This window comes from Grus americana, chromosome 12 (assembly GCF_028858705.1).
Source record: "Grus americana isolate bGruAme1 chromosome 12, bGruAme1.mat, whole genome shotgun sequence".
NCBI lineage: Eukaryota > Metazoa > Chordata > Aves > Gruiformes > Gruidae > Grus > Grus americana.
In genome coordinates, this window is record NC_072863.1 from 2290043 (window position 1) to 2311234 (window position 21192).

Sequence of the window (21192 nt, forward strand, 5' to 3'; positions counted from 1 at the left end):
TTTTATTGTGTACCATTGTCCTAAATAAATTTGGGTTTCTTGCTTTTTGAAAACATACATAAATCTCGTGACAGTCTCAACGATTTAGATAAGCATCACAAGTAGTATCAAAATTCAGCATGTCATCCTCAAAATAGTTCTCTTTCTTCTTACTATTGGCAAATTAATAAAACAAATACAGATGACTTATTTCAATGGGCTTTCTAAAAATCATGTCTGTGGTTGGAAAAAACACCCGATAATTTTAAATAGGCTTATTTTGGTTCGGAAAATCATTCCAGAAATAAATACCTTCCCGCTTTTTGCCAAGAGCAGAACAAACACCTTTCATCTTATCTGATAGGTGTTAGAATTTCAGCTTGCTGTGTTTATCACTGTAATTATTTTCCATTTTCTGTGAAGTCGCTACCAGAACATGTAATAAAATATATATAAGGTAATACTTGGAGTACCAGAGGCAAGCGGAAGACAGGTGCTGAATATATATTTCCCTAAATAACGTGTCACTAATAACAATTAAGAACTCTTCGAGGTCTCGCCCGGTGGTCCTAATTAATACAAATGAGGAAACAGCCTGCCGTGGGATGGCGGCGCGTGTGGAAGATACTTTACAGAAATTTTGGGAAGGCAAAGAACTCGGCTGGGTGCCCAGCCGCCTGTCTTCTTCATGGGCCGGCACGTCCCTTGGACAGTAACCTTCGCGCTGGAATAAATTTTAAAAGAAAATCCTTAATTCTACATATCGTTGCGCGGTAACAACTGCCCATCCCGACTTCTGTCGCCAACCCAAGCGACATGCCAAGGTAACGGGGCCGGCGGGCAGGGAGCGGCTGCCCGGCTCCAGCCGCGCCGGGGTGGCCGGGTGCCGCCCGGTGCTCTCGCCCACGGGCAAGGCACGGACAGGCACCCCCTCACGGGTGAAGGGGACGGCGTGAGGGGAGGCTGCTGAACGGGGGGAGCCCAGGGACTCCGGTCGTTGCCGGCTCGGCGGCCCTGACAGGAGGTGGCCGCTGCCATGGCGGTCCCGCGCGGCTCCCCCGCCGCCTGCCCCCCGCGGGGATGGGGGGGCCGCCCCCCGCTCCTCGCCCCTTCCCTAAGGCAGCGGCCCCGCCCGGGGCCCCGCGTCGCCTCAGCGGAGCTTCCCGCCGCCATAGCGCAGACACCCCCCCTCCCCCGCACGTCTCGCGTGGTTCGTCGAGAACTCGCTTTCTTTCTTTTTTTTTTTTTTTTTTTTTTTTTTTAACCATTTTTCCCTCTTCCGGGCCGGGTGCTGGTGACTGCTGGGCCGGCAGCCCAGTGAGCGCGGCGAGGCGGGGCGAAACCTCCCGCCACCTCCCTCCCTCCCTCCCGCCGCCGCCTCAGTCCCAGCCCCAGCCCCAGCCCGCTCCTCGCCGTCCCGCCCGCACGCCCACCCACCCGCCCGGCTCCGCATCCCGCTGCCGCCGCCGCCGCTGCTGCTGCTGCTGCCGCCGCCTCGCCTCCCAGCATGGTTATCAAGGTTTACATCGCCTCCTCCTCCGGCTCCACGGCGGTAAGGGGTGCGCCGGGAAAGTTGTACCGTGCGGGAGGGCGGCGGTGCGGGGCTGGGGGCGCGGGGGGCCGGGCCGGGTTGCGGCTCCCTTGGGCCCCCCTCGCCCGAGGGCGGCGGTTTGCGGCCGGGCGGCGTGAGGAGAGGCCGGGGCAGCCGAGCTTCGCCCCGTCTCTGCGGACCGAGAGGAGTGTCCAGCTCTTGTAGGGAGATGTGTGTGCTGCAGCTGGCTAGCCAAAATAAAATGTCATTTTCTTCGTGATTTCGCAGCTGCTTGTGTTAGTTCTGTGTGCTGCTCCCCGCACCCGCGGCCGGGCCGGCTTTACCAGGTCCGAGCCGGTGACACGCTTTTGCAGCCCTCGTCCTGCGCTGGGAAGGCAAAGCCAACAATGGTTGGGTTTGGGTTTGGTGGGGGTTTTTTGTTGCTCTTGAAGTTTATTTCTAAATTGTTTCACCCATCGTGTCAGTATTGGGTTTATTCCCCTTCTGTCGAATCATTAGCGGTGGCAGGCATGTGTGGCTACTGTCCGAGTAGCTGCGGTTTCTTGCCGTGTGGGAATACTGGGTTTCGCTTCTTATGGCCCCAGTATGTTGTAGGCAGAGCTCGGTCAGAAGACTGTATTTTTCAAAAAGAAAATAAACAAGCAAACAAAAATTTGGGGGGTTTGTGCCTAGGTTCAGATGTAGCTCAAAGCAGTAGTGTCCTCAGGATCGTCTGGTTTCTGTTTGATCTGTGTAAAAGATGCTCTCAGTCTAAAATCCAGGGGATTTTGTTGCTCTTGCTGTGATTGTGCCGGAGACTTAGAAAATGCCAGGGACTTAGAAAATGCCAGCTATTGCAGTTAATGATCAGTGACTTTTACTGCAAGTAGATAAAGAGACTAAGCTGTGGCTCTGTGATGACCTTTCACGTCACTGTTAGGCTGTGTACTTGAGGTGCAGATTCCCAAACTTTCAGAGGACGGTGATGTACAGAAGATAAAAAAAAAGAAAAAGCCTTCACTGAATTCTCCTTCTCCGGTTGAGTGCAGTCACTCTTCTGTGATCTTCAGCAGATAAAATACCACGTTGGTAAGTTTTGCCGTTGATGGCTGTGATGCTGTAACCCCTCGTTTAGCTCTAATGACAGAGGCTGTGCCCTGTAGTGATGGAGTGCAGATGGCACAGGAGCATGTGCCTTGGATGTCCCTGGTGTCGCGCTCTTCCCGTGCCGTTTTTGTTAATCTTGATGTCAATGCTGACATCGATGTGCTGCTGCTGATTGCAAAAAGCAGATGATTATCTGATGCTGATCTGGAGAGTGTCTTGAAATCCTGAGTAGTTCATTCATAAGGGAGGTCCAAAGGGATTTCAGCAGGGTTCGTACAAAATGATCATCTGGAAGGAGAGAAGTGGTCATTAGCAAATTGAAAAAGTAATTCTTTCTTTCTAATACAGCTGCTAATAGGTTTCAAGTTGACTGATTCAGTTGCTATAGATTTTTATCAGTGACCTTTTAATGGCAGTTATTGATTTCTGCCTGTGTGATGATACTACGCTCCAGGGGTGCAACCACTGATCTCAATCCTGACTATGTTTTCCCATTTTTAAATTAGGTTTTTAATTATTAGCTTAGTGGTTTCTGCGATGCTGTCTCATCCTTGTGTGGATAGTGCACGTTACGAGGCTTGATTCTGACTTACCGCTGCCTTTTAGGCTCCTTTGTGCATCCTTGATTGTGGAATTTGAATATAGCGTTGGCGTAGTCTGTTTTTGTGGAATTTGAGTGTAACATGCATGTAATTGCCAGTTTTATGACACATACACACACATATATATATACACACTCATGCCTGCGTCTAAAGCTAGTGCAGCTCAAGTAATCTTGTGGTAATGAGCAAGACTTGCACATTCTCGGTTTACTGAGTACACCGAGGGTGTTTCTGTTGGCAGGGATCAGCCGAGTACCTCACCGGGTGGCTGTTTTCCTTCTAGTATAAGAATTTTAATCAATGTTTCAACCTAAAGTAAGACTGAGAGGCACCTATCTGGAGGGAAATGTGCTCGATGCGAATGAGTTGTTTTCCTGGGTCTTAAGCCGTTGGTGAGACAGGCTTTGCTTGGAGGACCAGAGGAGCCTTTCTGGGTGCTGAATTTGGAATAACCCACCCAGGGAATGGAAAATCCACATCAGAGGAGGTTGCTACAGAGAGGTGGAACAGAGTCAAAGCTTTTTCCAGCAAAGTAACTGAACTGGCTAACATCAGCCCTGTAAGGGCTCTCACTCCTGCTAAGTTGGCTTTGTACTGCCAGTGACACCCGGCACTGTGTTATTTTGGTTTTTAAAAGGCTAATTTGCTTGAGGAGAAGCAAAACTGAAATCATATAAAATCGCCTCCTTCCTAGAAAATGACTGCCCCGTTTCCGTAAGTAGGTAAAGCTTTCGTGAGACTCCGGAAAGCATCGTCTCCCACTGAAGGGAAAAGGCGTTGAGATTGCTTCACACCTCACAGCCTGGGGCTGTAACTCTTGGAGGGTGCCCAAATTTTGTGGTCTTTTATTGGCAAAATCATACTTTGTTATGCAGTATAATTTGCGACATCGCAGTATATAAAATGTTTCCCCAAGGCACTGTTCTCCCTAGTGTATATTCAGTAGTATGTATGTGTGAGGAAAAAAATATCGTATGAAGCTCATGTCTAAGCAGAGGTATTTCCCAACTATATTTCAAGGGATTTCTGGTGAAGTTCACTTAATTCTGTGTACATGTGTCATTCAAAGTGGAAAAGTGGGACTGCTGAGCTGCCCCGTGACGGGTTTTGCAGCGCGAGGAGTTAGTGCTCAGTGTTATTTTTGGTGTGTTTTCATTGGTTGCAAAGTCCTATATTTGTGCTTGATCACGGGATTTGCGTTATAGTCTGCGTGGTAAAGGTAAAGGTGACTTTGGTTTGGGGTGGTTCACTGCCATTGTTCTCATAAGCAGAGATAACAATATACTGGAAGTCTGTAATTAAAAAGACTCGGCCAACATATGATGATTGGAGTCTTCATCTGGCTTCTTATTTGAATTTCACCCCAGAAATCATAATGTAATAGTTACAGCACCAGTTTCCTGCTGTATTAGGAAGTCTTGTATGGAAAGTTGCCCTTTCTCTTTAATCTTTCTCACCGTGAATGTTGTACTGGTGGGTTGTGGGCTGGGGCAAGGATGCACGGGGAATTGTAATTGCAAAGATGAGCTGTAGACACCAAACGTGGGAATGTGCACGCGTAGCTTCTGTCCAGGAACCTTTCTGCGTGAGGTACAGTTGAAGGGAACAGTGTTACTTAGTATGAGACAGTGTTGGAGGCTACAAACTTAAAATGACAGATGCAAATGCTGCATTCAGAAGCACTCAAGCAGGGACTGTGCAGGCTGTGAGAGTGATTTGATTGTAGACTTTCATTAAAATCCTTCAAGAGACGAAAGGAAGAGAGGCCAAAGAGTAATTAGACTCTTGCTCCTGGAATAAAAAGGATGCAAGGAGGGAAGAAGCTGAATTGCATGAGTCCAGTCTGTGATTTTGCTCCATTAGCATTTAGGTATTTTGTTGGGTTTTGGTTAAGAGATTGCCCCAGCTCTCCTGCAGCACCAGAAGCACCTGTGTGCATCTTCCTGAAGGAGGTTGGATTACCAGTTTTATTGATCTGGTGTGGAAAGGAGCCAGCTGTTAAAATTCTTCTCGGTCTTAGGAGTGTCCATTTGTTGCCAACAACTGCACCAGTCTTGCCTACAGACTTTGTCCGAGAGAATTGTGTTCGTTCATCCGACGTCCCCGTGCAAGCTCCAGGATGAAACCTGGAGGCCGGGGCTGTGGAAGTGAAGTACCAGTGCTGGAGATGGTGGGCTGAGCTCTCCCACGTGCCGCTGCCAGTGCTGTGGGAAACTGCTGCATCAACCCCTGGTGTCCAGACCGCTCCTCACAGCCAGGCACTTCATGTTTGTGGTCTACAGCCCGTGCTTCCATCTCTCCAGGCTCTTCCCCCCTCGCTTGTTTTGATGGCTGCGTGGGTGGTTTTCCTTCCTTGCCTCCTACAGCGACTGCAGACACGGAAAAAAAAGAGATGCTCTCCAGAATCGGTGCCAGAGTCCCATGTTACACATCAGGCTCGCTGCTGTTTAGGGGTGGTTTTAGAGAGGAAAGGAAATTTTAGTTTATTTTTTCATTCACAAAGTTAGGGATGTGGGGGGTTCATGTTTTTCTTGTATTGTTTTCTTGCTTGGGAAAGGATCTAGGGCTTCTCTTCCCCACCCACCAGGAAATGGAAAGTGGCCTGTGGTCTGGAGAACGAACATTTGCTCGCAGTTGCTCCCCCCCCCCATAACCCAGTAAGGCACAGGAGCACTTTCTGGTGCTGCTGGGGATATATAGCAAGCGGCAAGTGCTTTCTAGAGCATTACGGGTTGCAACTGAGGGAGAAGAGTGACTGGAAATGAGCAGAGCTGTGTGTAGCCACTAGCTCTTGTTCCTGTTCAACAACCCAGGGCTTCAGGAGGGCTGGTGAAGCTGCTTCAGAAGGATGAAGCAATCCCAGGGGAGTAATACATGGAGAAATGGAGATTGTACCAAAAAAAACCAAAAACCTTTTATTTTATACTTTTTGCATTTAAATCCCTCTAGGGCATTTTTTCTCTGCTTATCACAATAAATGCAAATATTGCCATCCTAAGATAGACTGACTAAAGTCTGGGTGCTTCCTGTTTCTGTGTGGTTCGGCTGCTTTGAGGTTTGCGAGCGGCTGGTGCTTTGTCCGTGTGAACACCCCAGCAGCGCAGGGCCGTGGCAGGAGGTGGCTCTGTGCTGAGCCTTGTTGAGGGCAAATGCAGCTACAGCAGGGCAGTTCTTTGCATCCAGCGTTTTTTATCAGTCTGTTTAATAAGCGTAGCGCTTTGTTCTGCAGTCGCGTTCAAGGTTACAAATGTGTTGTCAAAGCCCGGATGCGTGTGGTCGCGTTTGTCATCCCGGAAACCCCGAGCAGTGGCAGCAGACGTTCTGAGCTGCTGATGAACTTCCTTCGGTCCAAATGGCACTGCAGTTAACGTGAGAAGAAAATAATGACAGGGATCTTTTATAAATAGTCTTGTAATATGATGCAAGTTTAGGTAAAACTACCTATTATGGGGGAAATAAGCTGCGTCTGTAGTTTTAAAAACAATCTCACAAGCGTATACATATTTTTGTGATAACTTAGCTCATGCAGTTTATATACTGTGGGTGAGAACTGACTTGTGAGTAGGCTTGGTATTGATTTTTAAACCCATCTCTTGTGTAAACATAATATGCACAAAGTACTTTTTTGGATACCCAGTGTTGACCAAACTTAATTTCTCTCAATAAAATGGTATGAATTGTTCTGAATTAGAGCTCTCAGGGTGGAAAACAAAAATACGTAATGCGAATCTAGCGAGGCAGTTAGCTAGGATGCATTCCATCTGCCTTGTGGGTCTTTTTTTTTTTTTTTTTAAAGCTATTGTTCCAAACTCTAGATAAGTCAAATATTTTTCTTAAAATATTACATTCAAATTTTTAATAGAGCCAGAGATTAAATTGACTGCAGTTGTTGCAATAGTTTTAATATATCAAAATAAAAAACATTCTACTGTGCTTAAATAGAAACAGTTTTCTGACAGCATGAGAAAGATGGGAAATTATACTCCCCAGTTAAGGCTAGGAAAGGCTTTTTGCTGAGAATATCTGTAGATTGTATATGCAGGTATGACAGTGTTTATTTTGAGATGGTGCATCAGGATTATGTCTTTCTCATGCACTGCTTGGGGAGAAAAGGCTGACTTTGGGAAGAAGCTGAATGCCATCAGCTTGCACTGAATTTGCTTGAACCCCAGTGATAAGCGCTTGTGCTTTTTAAATAAATATTTGTAAAGTTGAGCAAGGAACTTTTCTTGTCCTGAGGCACTAAAGTTACACTCAGAAAATTCCTACAGAAGTCAGTGAATTGGCATGTGTGTACCGAGCAGAGGATGCCAAAACCAAGAGTCTCTGCGAGGTTATTCTTATTCCTCCCAGAAGAGGAGGAATTGGGGAGAGAGGAGGCAAATGGAGCTAAAGAAACACTGATAGATATCAGCTGTTCAAGCTCAAAGCAGAACTAAAATATCCTCGTGTATGATAAAAAGAAGAGCTAAGGCTGCTTCACTGTTGTAGCCAGAGAGAGATGAGCTCTGCCTTAGCTGTTCTTCATGCTGCTGCCCTGGAACCGCTGACCTTAGTTCCTGGCACTATTCAGTGATCTGGAAACCTGGTCCAAATCCACTACTTAGATCAATATTATGCTATTCAAGAATGTTTTTACTCAAACATGAAAATACAGTGTTAACGACGTTTGTTTAACCCCAACTGTATTCAGGGGAGACCTTCAGTTTATGATTAAATTTAAAGTACTTTTGTTGATCAGATATTTAATCAAGCCTGAAAGAATTTTAATTGTAATGCCTATCTACTATTATGTGTCCCAGGAAAAAGCCTCTGTCCAGGACCACGTCCTTTCCAGGACAGCAATTCCAGCTGACTGTTAAGGCCCATTTTCCGAAATTTGGAAGGTAGTAAAGTGAGACCAAGGTTTAAGTTGCCAGAAGAAAATGTGGACTGACTAGAGTTAATGCTGTCTGGGTACGGCTGAAATAGCCTTTGCATCCTGACTTATAACTTCTACCTGTTGGGCTTGGTTTCCCCTATGAGGAGTGGATGTGGCGATTTGATTTCTTTAATTAGCTATCTGAAATTTAGTGTTATAGGGGCTCTTTTTCCCTATGTGAATACTGCCTTGCCTTAAATTCCAAAGGCATTCGAGCATAAAATTTTAACTGTTACCTGTCTAGGGACCTATTGTTTGAATTGCTGTGGTGTCATGCGTGAAGAAAGGAGCCAAAGGCAGCAGTGGTTTAAAAAGGGATCTCAGGGAAATTTGGAAGCTACAAGCTATCTTCCTGTGCTGGACAAATTGATGTTATTCTTTGTTAGACTCCTTCCCATCAGACATGTGGGCAGAGACATTGCAGGGAGGAGGAAGCTGTGCCTCACAGCTGAGTTACCTGGACCGGCTCCTGAGCATATGAATAAGAGTGATCCCTTTATATTGAATCCCTGGACTTCCAGAAAGTTTTGGACAAGCTTTGGTCACATTAAAAATCTTTATTTTTTCATAAAGAAACTAAGCTGCTGCAGGATAAGAGGAAAGGATTTTTTTTTCCCCTCTTTTTGGCTTATATAATTGATTACACACCAGTTGCATAAACCAGATAACAATCAAGACTTTGAAATATATAGGCAGCTTTTGCAATATGCAGAAGTTACAAGGAGATCCTACAGAGATCTGTGCTGTACCCTAAGCAATCCGGAGAAAGAGCGCGGTGACGACACTGCTGGTGAAGTGAGGTGGCACAGTGCAAGAGCAGCCTGCTGCACCTGTCCCAGGTGAGAAAGTGGGAAAAAACAGTTGTCATCCTGTGCAAGAGTCAAGTTTAAACTAACCGATGCTGTTTAGCAGAGAGGTCTTGGAGCTGCACGAGGTAATTCTGCTAAAACACCGTATTAGTGGTCGTAAAAGCAAACAAAATGTCAGGAATTTTTAGGATGGGAGAGAGCAAAGAAAAAAAAAACAATACCACTGTATAACTCTGTGGTGAGTCTGTATCTATAATAGACTGGAACAGTTGTCTTTAAATGTTATTAAAAAGTTAGAAAAGATACTGGGTAGGGTGAGGTTAACACTGTACGAGGAATAACCAAATAAGGTAGAATTCTGCAGCAGAGAAAGAGCTGAAAAAGCATGAAAAGTGGTCAGGCATGGGAGAACAAATAGGAAGTGATCATTCGTAACTTCCTAATGCAACAACTGGGGGAGAGCAAGTGAGACTAGCAGGTGGCAGGTTCAGAATAAATGAAGTACTTTGTTTGACAACATGTAGTTTAATGGAGAAACTCACTGCCAGAGAGCATCATGTATGGCAAAAATTGCATGGGCTCAGGAAGCAGTGAGACAAATTAAGGAGGAAAGTCTATTAAGGGCTATTAAACATAATTAGTACACCTCTGACTCAAAGCTGCGGATTGTTGGAGTTTGGGAAAGTATAATGTGGTGTAGCCCTCTGCGCTGAATTTGTTGGCATGCTCTTCCCTGGGATCTGTGGCCTGTGGAGACAGGATATTGGGGTAGACAAGTGTTGGATCTAACCCAATAAAGCTGTTCTTCTGTTCTTGGATGAAATTGGCTCTGCTCCCAAAATTATGTTAACAGTTTGCATTTAAAAATTAAAGAACATGTTTTCCAGGAAAAATGTTTGATGGAAAAGAATATATATGCGTGTGTTTGGGATGTGTTGGTTTGTTTTTAATTTGGTGGTTATTACAAACACCTGCAATTGTAAAAGTGTTAGAAGGCTCTGGACGTTTAGGGGTAACTAGAAATTTCCTCTGAAATGTAAACAGATTCTGTATCTGTTTTATATTCAGACATACCAATGCGACTGAAATCTTACCTCTCTGCTTTGCAAACCGAGATGCTGTGAGGGACTGTAGAAATGAGAGGAACTTTTAACTATATTTGTCCCTTGTAGCTTAGAAACTGGGGTGAGGGGGGGAAGCAGAAGTTAATAATAATTCTCCTCTTGGTTTCCTTCCGAACAACTGCAGTTCAATTCAGGAGCTGAGGACAAGGATGTCAGAAAATGTTGTATGAAGCTATTTGTTGTGCAGTAGCTGCTGGCAGGCTCAAAACTTTCTATTGAGAGACGAACACTGAAATCTCAAGGTTTAGACATTGAGTAAGACTTTGCATAGGTAAGACTTGTCATGAGATCTTCTATTTTACATATAATGAAATGCACCGTGGGATCCAGATCGGGATTGAGGTGTTAGTAACTGGGAGAGTTGGCATGAAGCAAGCTCTGCCAGGTGATGCACAGCCTCTCCGTCCGAGGTTTGGGTTGGGCATTGTGCTCGGGTGTGACTGAGGAAAGGTTTCCATTAATCATAGCTGAAATGTCACTCTGTTTTCCTGGGTTCTTGGGCAGACAGGGGGATGTGAATGAGAGCCTGCAGGAGTGAACATAGCTGTTCTACGTGTGTCTCATTGCCGGTCACAATCTCAGCATTTCTTACATAGAACACATCAGCGTTTGGTGATACGGACAGCAGGTGATTCCAAAACCAATATGATTTTGCAGCATGAACAGCAGATGCTGATATACATCGTGTTTAGACCTAGGCGATAAGATAGGTGTATCAGAAGCCCCTCCTGCCTTAGGCGTAGGTCAAAATAAACTGGCAAAGCTCAATGGAAGCAGAAAACAGGTAGCCTCTGGGGAAAATAATAATAGTTTTCACGTAAAACCACATTTTTATGACAGTGGTAGTTTCCAGGCAGGTTTAAACAGCACATCTGTATTCACCTCATGGGATCAACCTTTGGCTGTGCTAATGTCACTGGGAGTTTTGCCATGGACTACAGCAGGACGAGATTTTACTCCTTAGGAAATACTTAATGCCGCTTATCCAAGATCATTCCTGTGCACATGTTGCAAATGTACTTGGCCAGAGCAGCAGCTGCAGAGCAACTGGCAGAACGGGAGAGCAGCAAAATAACTCAGTGAATGAATTAAAGATATATCACAAAACTTTCTCAGTGGACATGGATAGATATGAAGTTCAAGTGAAGCTGATTTATGGATAATAGATGTAGGATTTCTTTTTTCCCCTCGGCAGGAAGTACAATATATGTGAGTAGAAATAAAAAGATAAAAAGGGGCAGGTTTGCAAACTTATTTGTTAGTGACCTGATAATCCTGATTAAGAACTGGAAATTCCTTTCCACCCTGTAATGCAGATAAGCAGGTCTCATGGTTCTGGTGGCTAAGTTTGTGAAACCTTTGCACTTGAGCAATCTTTCTCTAAATTTCTGTTCCTTTTTATCACATTAAAATGCACCAGGAGGTAGGTGTGAGAGCCTCTGTTTCACCCGCAGAGGACTGAGGTTTGAGTTGTGTACACTGTGAAAAGATCAAAGTAGGTCCATAAAGCTATCTCAAGGAATGATTCTTCCAGGAATTTACACCTGTATAAACTGAGGAGCAGCTGGACACACAGCTATGTCTTCCATATAATGATTTGGGACCAAAATTAGCAGCTGGGAAGGTGTTAGGATAGCCATCACCTCACACTGCCAGTCGTCGAGCATTAGGCTGAGACTGAAGAACATCAGGGGAATGAAGTTATTTTGGCTGCTCGCCCAGGCCTGGAGAACTCCATCCTACAGCAAATAAACAGCCGGGGGACTTAATCTTTTAAAAAATAAAATGCAGTGTGTATTTGTCTTAGTTTCTGATTGTGGTATGCAGATGCTAGCTTGCACGGAGGCAGAAGGAAGCTTGTGGTTTAGAAAAAAGAAAAAGAAGCAGATACCATGGTGACAGGAGTGCTCTAAAAAACTTAGAAAAGACAGCGGGGGTTTGCAAAGTGTCCTCCAGGTCGTGGTTCTGTCAGTGGCTGTGCCTGCCGCCGAGGCATGGGCAGCATCTGGATTTGTGCTCTTGGTCTGGGGTGGGAGGCGACACTTCCCTTTGGGCTGCAGAGATGCAGTGGGTGAGAAGAGCTTGTTGATGGGAAGAACGTTACTGTGTTGGAAAATGCTCGGGTTTTTTTGATTCCTGTAAAGAGTGACTTCGGGATGTCTCCTGAGAAGTGCTCTTGAGAGCAAGCCCCCAGGCGTTGGCCTTCTGGCTATGTCAGGCAGAAGTTGGCCAACTCCTGATGTTGCTTCAGCTACCGAAAGTTTTAGAAACTGCAGTGTGGTCAGTTCTTGTGAGGTTTCTATTTACCTCCCTCTCTCTTCCCCCTTAAAGACACAGTTTCTGATGTTACAATATTTTGTCCAAGCCTGCACTAAAATAAAGAGGGAATCTGGGGCCCGCAGGATGATCTGCACTTGAAATCTTCCCCAGGCAAATTAACTGGTCAGAAAGCCAATACCGATACAGACTAATTGTCTGCTAAATCTTTCATCTCCAGGATGCTTTGGTGTGGATGTACTGACATGCTGTTCTATCTCAGTATAGCCCGACTCTTTCTGGAAGGAGAAAGAAAACTTGTATTTAATCCATAGCTTTTCTCTTAATCCCTTCTTTTGTATAATGATATTTAGGTATTTTAGTTCAGGGGAAAAAAAGCTTTCTTCTCTTGAAAAATTTATTTGGTTTAGTTTTAGAATAGCAGTCACCAAAAAGACTCTTTTGCTAAATATTGTCTGTGTTAGATGAGTTCTTTGAAGATAGAAAGTAATACAGACCAGAAGCACCTGGATTTAGCGTAGGATCCCTGAGGTCATATTATATTTATTCTTAAAGTAGTTTTTTATTTAAAGATAATAAATGGCTGGCAGTATAAAGGCAGTGAAACAACAATTAATGCTGTAAGCTTTTAGTCTTGTCAGTTAATTTAGTCTCTCTGTGTGCTAAACCATACAGGAAATAAACCTTCTTTTTATTGCAATCCCCAGGAGCCTTGTGCAATACTTGTCTGTAACGCCTTTCCTAACCAGAGTTCAGCTCTCATCAGACAAACAAAACAAAAACTGTTTTTCCTCTCTCCCATCTTTGCCATGCAGGGCTCCTCATTGCCAGCATAAACCCACAGATTCTGAAAAATAATTACATTAGCAGCTGTTTCAATAAACACCCCAAACTGTAGCCCTCTGCTGTCGATGGTGAGTGTTGATCTAAGGCTGTCTTCTCAGGCTGCGTCCCTGGTGAATATTCGCCAAGTGCTGTGCAGACTGTGGAGACTGAAGTTTCAGGGTGGGACGAGGTGGGACCCGTGCTGTTTTAACTGGCGTAACAGGACAGCCAGCTGTTTTCAGAGGGTCTGGTTGCTGCCAGTGTTGCATGGACTACTAAGGCCTGTCCTGGAGCCCTCTGTGAAAATAAAGGAGGAATAATTCTTCTGGCTTTCAGAGAGAGACTGGCTGAAAAAAACAGACTCGGAACCTGGCAACGGTGGTGAGGTCCAGACTTTCAGGACTAAAGCCCTTTTTAAAGCTTCTAGAGCAAGTAGTCAGGTTCCCTCAGTGCCTTTCCCCCCATTTTTCTCAGCCACATTGAGAACTTTTGAATATCTGGGAATGTGTCATGTTCCAGGGAGTTTTCTGCATCTCATGTGATACTGAGCCTGATTATCTTGTTGGAGATAAATGCTGTGTGTTAAATTCTGTTACAGTCAGTGCATAAAGCCTCTCGACAAGCTTGGGCTGTGGTGTATTTGATACTGTTTGCGGAAACAGCCAGAAATGATCTCTAACCCAAATAACAAAGTAAATAAGCAGTGATATGAAAAAATAATTACTCATGCTGACTAACAGCTTAGGAAAGGAAACTCTGAGAGGCGAAGGGTGCGTTCAAAATTGTTCAAGGATTCTGTGACAGAGGTAGCTTAGACTTAAGAACTTTTTTTTTCTTGCATATAGCGAAAGCTCCCATTTCCCGAGACTGTTGTGTGCCTCAGAGTGCAGCAGAGAGACTAAGGCAGGATGCTGAGGCAACACACTGAACGGTCGTGCCAGGAGAAGAGGCTGTTGCTGGAGGCTGCCCTCTGCTCAGATCCTCTCCAAGTTGCCCATTGAGCATCCCAGGGCCGAAGGAAGGGGGTGAGCGCAAACAACTTCACCTTCAGTCCTGGCTAACCCGGCTGGCACTGCCTGGAAGAGGGGACATGAAGTGGTGACAGAGAGCCCATGTGCTGGGTGGGGAGCGGGTGGCTCTGGGGCTGCTCCCTAGTCCAGCCGTGGTGGGACGGCATCTCCTCCCTGCAGGGATGGACCAAGCTCAGGGCTTAGTGCTGGTACTAACCCGAATGGCTTTGTTGGTGTACAAGCAGGAACATTACACGAGATTCCTTGAAGCTTGAAGTCCTCTGCTGTTCTGCCTGAGTTGTGCCAGACAGCTAACTCTGTGAATGTCAGTAATGATTAATGAGGGAAAATTCAGAAGCTGTGACAACAGGTTTGCTGATTTCTGCTTTCCTGCTAACTGTAAACCTTGGTCAGATAAGTGGAGTTGCTGGAGATGGTCTGGCTGATACGTCATGAGTTCATTCCAGATCCTGGGGCGGTTTTTGTTAAACAGGCGCTGGGTTTGTGCTTCCTTCTCCCAGATAGTCTTGGAAGCCTGGTGATGGCCGCAGGATAATGCGATGTGTGTTTGGTTCCTTTGTCTGCTTTTCCTGCTGCTTTTATGTTTGTGACGTTCAGGTGGTGTTAGTTTTATCCTGGTTTTTGGGAGGAGCAGGTCTGTTTGTTTATATTTAACCCTGCACGGAGTTTGGATGCTCTGACTAGGCACACGTTAGACATCCAGGGAAATACAGCCTGCCAAGCTCCAAGTCTGCAGCAGAAAACTACTGTGCGTAATAAATGAGGAGTTCATATTCTGTTGCTGCTTATGCTTTGTTAACGGATAACCGAGATAATGGAGCCTGTATTCCCGCAGTAGGAAGCTGTCTCTCTGTTGGTTTTGGACCAGACGAGCAGTTTTCAGGCTTATGAAAGTCAAATGCCACAAAAATGACTTAGAAAATTGCCAAAGGTCAATTTATTTTGTATTGTAATGGTGGTGTTTTCCTTTTGATTATGGCAGTTCTGGGTGCTGCGATGGTTCGTGGACGGTGTCAGTGCACGTGGTTAAAGCTATGGCTTTGCAATACATCAGTGTTTCTTTACATTCTCATCTAAAGCAAGATAAGGGGAAGTGTAGGTCTGGAAGCTTGGTCTTGCAAGATACGTTTATTTTGGCTAACTTCAGTAGTCTAGTCACAAAAGAAACTAGAAAAAATCCCGATATGTGAATATTTGCAGTTGCAAATCCTTCCTTTTACTGAATGGAGCAAAGGCCTGAGACAGGAATGGCCTGGTTTGGTACATGCTTTCAGTTGGTATTGCTGTTGGGAGAGGCAGTCCTGCATCCCCTGGCACGTTCCCTTCCCCACCCCATGCCTTTCCTTCTGATGGCACCCAGAGAGCTGGGTTGAGGCCCCCCAGAACAATACTGCTGTGTGACTGGAAGAGTTCTCCAGCTCAGACCTCCACATAGCTGTGCCAAGGCATATGCTGATGCTCAGAGACAAGCCTTTGGAGTTCAAGGAGATGGTCTCCTTCCATAACCCTGGTTTATGCAGGTTGAATGTGTACGGTCCCAGAGATGAGCCGTGCTTCCCTGACAATCCCTCCTGGATAGGCATCCCCAGACCTGGCGCTGGCGAGGTCAGGGAGCAGCCTGGGCAGAGCCCCTGCGTGAGGACGGGCAGGGGTTTGATGCTTGAGAGATCTGGGCATCTGAGTTTCAAGCCGCTGCCAGCCAGTACCCAGAGACACGAGGCTGCTTCAAGTGCAAAGTTCATCCTTAATCAAACAGGGCTCCTGGTGGGGCTGTTTGCAGAAATCACATGAAGGGAGGGGAGAACCGTGCTGCTCCTTACTCCTCCCACGGCCGCGGGGGCCTGAAGCCCGGTGGGAGCAGAGAGTTAAGCAGTAGTCGGGCATCCCCCCTGCTTTAGTTCAAGCGCAGATCCTTCCTTTTGAGAGAGGACAAGTGTAAGTTTGACACCTCTCCAGATCTGAAACACCTCGCCCAGCGTTCAGCAGTTGGAAGCTTCGTTGGCATTCACTGTTTTTCTGTGTTCAGGCTGTGAGGTTGTCTACAAAAAGCATGCGCTTAGCAAGGTTTGGTGCCTCTTCTAGTAACAGCTTTGGTGCTGCCAGCCCCTTCTTGTGACTTTGTGGGTTTTAACTCCTCCCTGGCCTAACTACTGGGGACCTAGTGTTTCATGTGTGTGGAAATACAGAGTGTCAAAAGGCTTGCTGCCATCCCATGAGTAAACGTCTCTGGTTTTTGGCTGATGGTGGAAGGAGATTTTAAATGTTAAAATCTTGCATTAAAATCCCTGAAAATGGAAGTTTTGGCTGTGCGGGGATTGTTTGTTTTTGAAATCCAGACAAATAATCCCGTTGGGCATTGCTGTCACTTTTCACATAACTTTTTTAAAAAAAGAAGAGAAAACACCACACAAACAAAAAGCTAATCCCTTGATGTACAGAAGGGATCTGTGTTTGGAGAGGTGACTGATGGTCCCCACAGGCACTGTGCATCAGCCAGTGCAGTAATGTGCTCAGGGTATTGGCATGCCAAAAGCATCACAGTTTAAGAATCCATATAATATATGGTAACTGTTCATACTGTGTATACATCTTTATCTGACTTGTGTGGGGTGGAGTGGGAGTTGTTCATACGGCGCAGCCCATGTTTTTTTGGTTGTTGCACTTCAGTCACTGGTATCAGTCATTGGCCAGGTGCAAAGCTTTCTGTAGGAATGCCACATACCCTCTGATTGAAAAGTAGTGTTGTGCAGGCCTTAGTAAGTCCAGGTTACCAAGGACCGTGAAGTGGACTACACAGAGACCCTTATTTTTTCCCGTCAGATTTAGAAACATATTGCTTTCGAGTCATGTAACGTGTAGCGGTTCTTTTTCCCCCAACAGTTAACAACCTGATTGTCAGTACAAGTCAGTGTGTTGGGCACAGTGCTTATGAGCAAACATCAGAGATGAGCACACGTGGAGTGAGTACCTTTGGTTGTTTGAACCAGATCACAACAGTAAACGAACTCCTTTGTACTGGAGTTCTCAGTTGTAACCACATAGCTCCTTCCTCCATGATGAGCTCCGAACGTGTTTCCAGCTGAGGATCCACAGGTAACCAGGGAAAACCTTTCCTTAAGAAAAGCAAAACACATGAGAGAAATGCATGTTTATTGTAGCACAGTGAGTTAATCCATATTTATGATAAACTCCTGAAATAATGTTTTGTATTACTTCTGTGCTTCCAGTCTTTTCACAGGCAATGGCTGCTATGGAGAAGAGCGTTGGCACCCTGACTTCTGTGTAACTCTGATTTGGCAATAGTGACTCTTTTTAAGCACTTTACAGAATTAATAAAGGCATCTAAAGCAGATAGTAGAGGGATGTTTAATTTATTTTGGTTTTCTTTTTGTGAGCAAACATACCCTGACTAAAGGCATGTTACATTTGACCTGCACAGTCATCCGGAACACTCTTGTGAGTTTTGTGCATCTGGCTGGTAGGCTTGTGGCTGAGCTGGACTCACGGGCAAAACAAGTAGGATGCTGCCAAAGGGATACATGAGCCTTGGCAGGCCAGAAAATGCTAAATGAGTGACTGAAAAAAAATATTGGGGGGCAGCCAGTAAGGAGGAGAGTTAAAGGAGGATGCACAACGTCACCCTTCTTTTCCTTGCAGCCAAAAGAGAGAAAGATTTGCTTCTCAATTTTGTGGCTTCAGTAGGAAAAGAGGTGAGTTTTCAGCTGTCAGAGAACCATTTTCATGTACTGGAACAGACCCTGAAGTTTATTAAATGGTACTTTTATACATTGTCTTCAGGTGTTGCCAACAATAAGATATTCTGTGTTAGAAACCTGGTAGCACCACAACAGCCCTTGACAAGCAGGTATAAAAGGATGAATGGATTCACCCTCCCCACTCCCCCGGTGCTTGGATATTATTTGTTAAGAGCAGAATTTGACTTAAGCTGTGATAATACGTTGATCCTTAAGGTGCCTTCATAGAACGTAAACTTAAAACACATTAAAAAGTAATCAGGCCTTCATTAGGCAGTGCTGCTACTGCATTTGCCAGGACCTGAGACGATATAAATAAGGAAATGTTTCTTGTCCTCATACTTGACTAATGGGTAAAGGAATCTGCTTTTGGCCACTGCTGGAGGAAAGTAGCTAAATAGACATTCGATGCGATGCAGCAAGTCAGCTCTGACCTATTTATGGCCTTTTAGTATCTTTCTTACTAGAATTTGACTGTAATACAGCCAATTCCACCGAAGGTTTGTCGCATGTCTGACACAAAACTAGCGACAACATTAAACTCTGATCCTGTATACGTTTAAATGAAAGAAGCAATACCATTTGAGTCCAAATATTTTTGACCGTATATCACGCAACACAAACAAAGGTGAACTTCTTTATTGATTTGCTTCTGTCAGCTGCTGGTGTGATTATGCCCACAACATGATTAAGGGGTTGCTTAATGTACTCCAGCCTCGAGTTTTGCTAGCAGATGTCTACTTTTGCAGGTACCAAGTGACAAATACCCCAAATCACCACATACTGTGACTGTAAAGAGTCTTTGGAATCCTATGTCTGAGCAGTTGCTTTCCCCAACCATTTAACTTGTGCTGCACTCTGTTCACAGCACTCTGTTTACACCTCTGCCCAAAGCAGTGTGACACTGAGTACTCACCTGGATCTCCCATGGGTAAGAAAACCCTCTTGGGAAGTAACGCTGTCCTGTATGCATCCACGGGTGACGGAAGCCAGGCATTAGTGGCATTTACACCACTACCTTTCCTAAATGTGTATCATACTTTACGAGGTGCCTCGAGCACACACAGTGTGTGCTGTCCCCTGTTCAGGCGTATGCGCACGTGTACACGTACATAGCGCAAAGGCACCATCCGGCTGGGTGCCGAGCACTGACCAAGACGAGGAAGGAGAGGGCAGCTCAGCAGCCTTTCAGAACAGGGAGCGTGCGTGGGTTACTGCAATTCTCGATGCTGCTTCACAGCGCGAGTGGATGTCTGAGATCCTGCATTTAGTGTTCTCCTGTGCTTCTGAACAGAATCAGGCTGAGATTAGTTTTTGAAATTAGTATTTTCCACATGTTGATTATATTACTTTATTTTTTCCTTTGGAGCAACAGAGAAAAGGTTTCTTACTTTTTTTCTTACTAATTCCTTGAACTTCAGTAGCAATCAGGGACATAGCACTTAGGAACCTGCTCGGCAGGCTGCTTTACTGGGCTGTACCAAACAGGAGCCAGGCCTGTGTTACTGGCTGAACCTTCCAAAGCGGGCTAAGGGAACTAAAAGCCAAACTCCCACTGGGAATTTTTATACTCTTTGCAGTCTGTGTCAAGGAGTAAATAAGTGAGTGGGAGTTGGGTCCATAAGTGCCCTGGGTTCTGTTGAGAATCCTGATCTGCAGGACTTTATTACATGGAGGCGACATTCACTTTTGTGTTTGGTTCCTCTGGTAGGAAAAAACCTGTTGAATACACTAGGATCTTTTGACTTGGGTTTTGTTGTCGTGGGCCTTGGGTTATTGAATGACTGCACTTACAATAGCATTATAATCCATAAGAGAAGCTTTTATTTTTGTTCTCATGAATCAGCTTTTCCATTTATGTAACTTTCTACAGTTTCTGGAGCAAGTTGTGGTCTTGTTTTGGGAAGTACAGACATTGTCCTTTGTTCTAGCTATACTCTTGGCTTGTGCTGCAAAATCTGACCTGTGGTGTGGTACCTTGCACCTGGATAATGCCCCCCCCCCCGCAGACAGACCACATGCTTCCAGATGTGATGCAACCTCCAGGTTAGATTGCAGAAAGCTTTCGCTAGCCTGGATTTCCCCCCTGACCCTGCTCCGAGTGGTGGTTTTGCATCTTTTCACCCCAGGATTTTTTCCGGCTTTTAAAAAGTGTCTTCCAGAACCACACGCGAGAAATGGGAATCTGGTTGCTGCTCTCTCTGCGAGCTAGAGCCTGTTCCCGTTTGTCCTGGGTCTCAGGCTGGCACATGGTGCTAATGCAGCCCAGGGGCAGTAACCACGGCCAAATAAACAACTTTTAAGCAAACCGCATCAAGAGAGGGCTGCTGTAGCAGCTATGCAGGATACATGTTGATATGCCATGGACTTTCCCAAAGGGCCCTGGAGGGAGAGAGTAAGTACATATGGAGCCCATCTGGGCACTGCCTAATTTCTGTAAAAAAAAAAAAGCAGCGCAAGTACAGCGTGAGCTTTTCCAGCCTCCTGTGTTTGATTTAGGTTGCATAAGTTCGTGGTGGTTTTGCTGTATTTGTCCTCAATCTCATTCCTTACAGACCAGAAACCAAGCATTGGAGAGAGAATGATGACATTACTACGTGTAATGCTTAGCTTAAAATAGCCAGAACAAAGACGTGGTTTGAGTTCTGTAATGATAATTGCCCAGACCTAAAAATAGGTAGATGTTCTACCAGGCAGAGAGAAGTAAGAGAGAGACATGAATCGCTGGGAGACATCTCAGAGACAGCCTGCAAAGCTCAGATCGAGCAAGTCATTGCTCTAGGTGCCTACAGGTTTCCACCCTTTGACCGCCATTTACAGTGGATGGTGGCCACCACTGGCACCTCGGAATTCTAAGCTACTACAAGGGAGTAAAATAATCTGGCTTGTTCATATGAATAAAACCAACAAAAACACTTTATAAAAAAACCTGGCTCCTTGAATATTACAGTAAACCCAGAGAAAACTGATGGAGGCCTGCTCGGAGGTGTTTTGTCTCTGAAGGGAGTCCTGCTGTAGTGTCCTGGAGGTGGAGAAGAAGCTTAGGGGGGGCGTCAGGAATTGGTGACATTTAAATGCATAGCTGAGCTGCCGTGCTGCTGAACTCCTACAAATTATGTTGTACTGGGAGGCGAAATTATAAATGTTTTGCAGCTAATTTGCAAGTATTAGCTTCTGCATTAGCAACTCACATGAGGAAGGCATTATCATTTTAGAAGTTAGGTAAATGTG

At 45.3% G+C, this 21192-nt stretch overlaps 1 protein-coding gene across 1 annotated transcript in view; it reads left to right on the forward strand.

The window, feature by feature from the left end:
- The first annotated feature begins 1242 nt into the window (after window positions 1-1242).
- Window positions 1243-21192, forward strand: part of SH3BGRL (SH3 domain binding glutamate rich protein like) — a 35821-nt gene continuing 15871 nt past the window's right edge. The window contains exon 1 of the mRNA XM_054839193.1: window positions 1243-1531. Within this exon, the coding sequence (XP_054695168.1) occupies window positions 1487-1531 (45 nt within the window). The 5' untranslated portion in view covers window positions 1243-1486. The remainder of the gene's footprint in view (window positions 1532-21192) is intronic.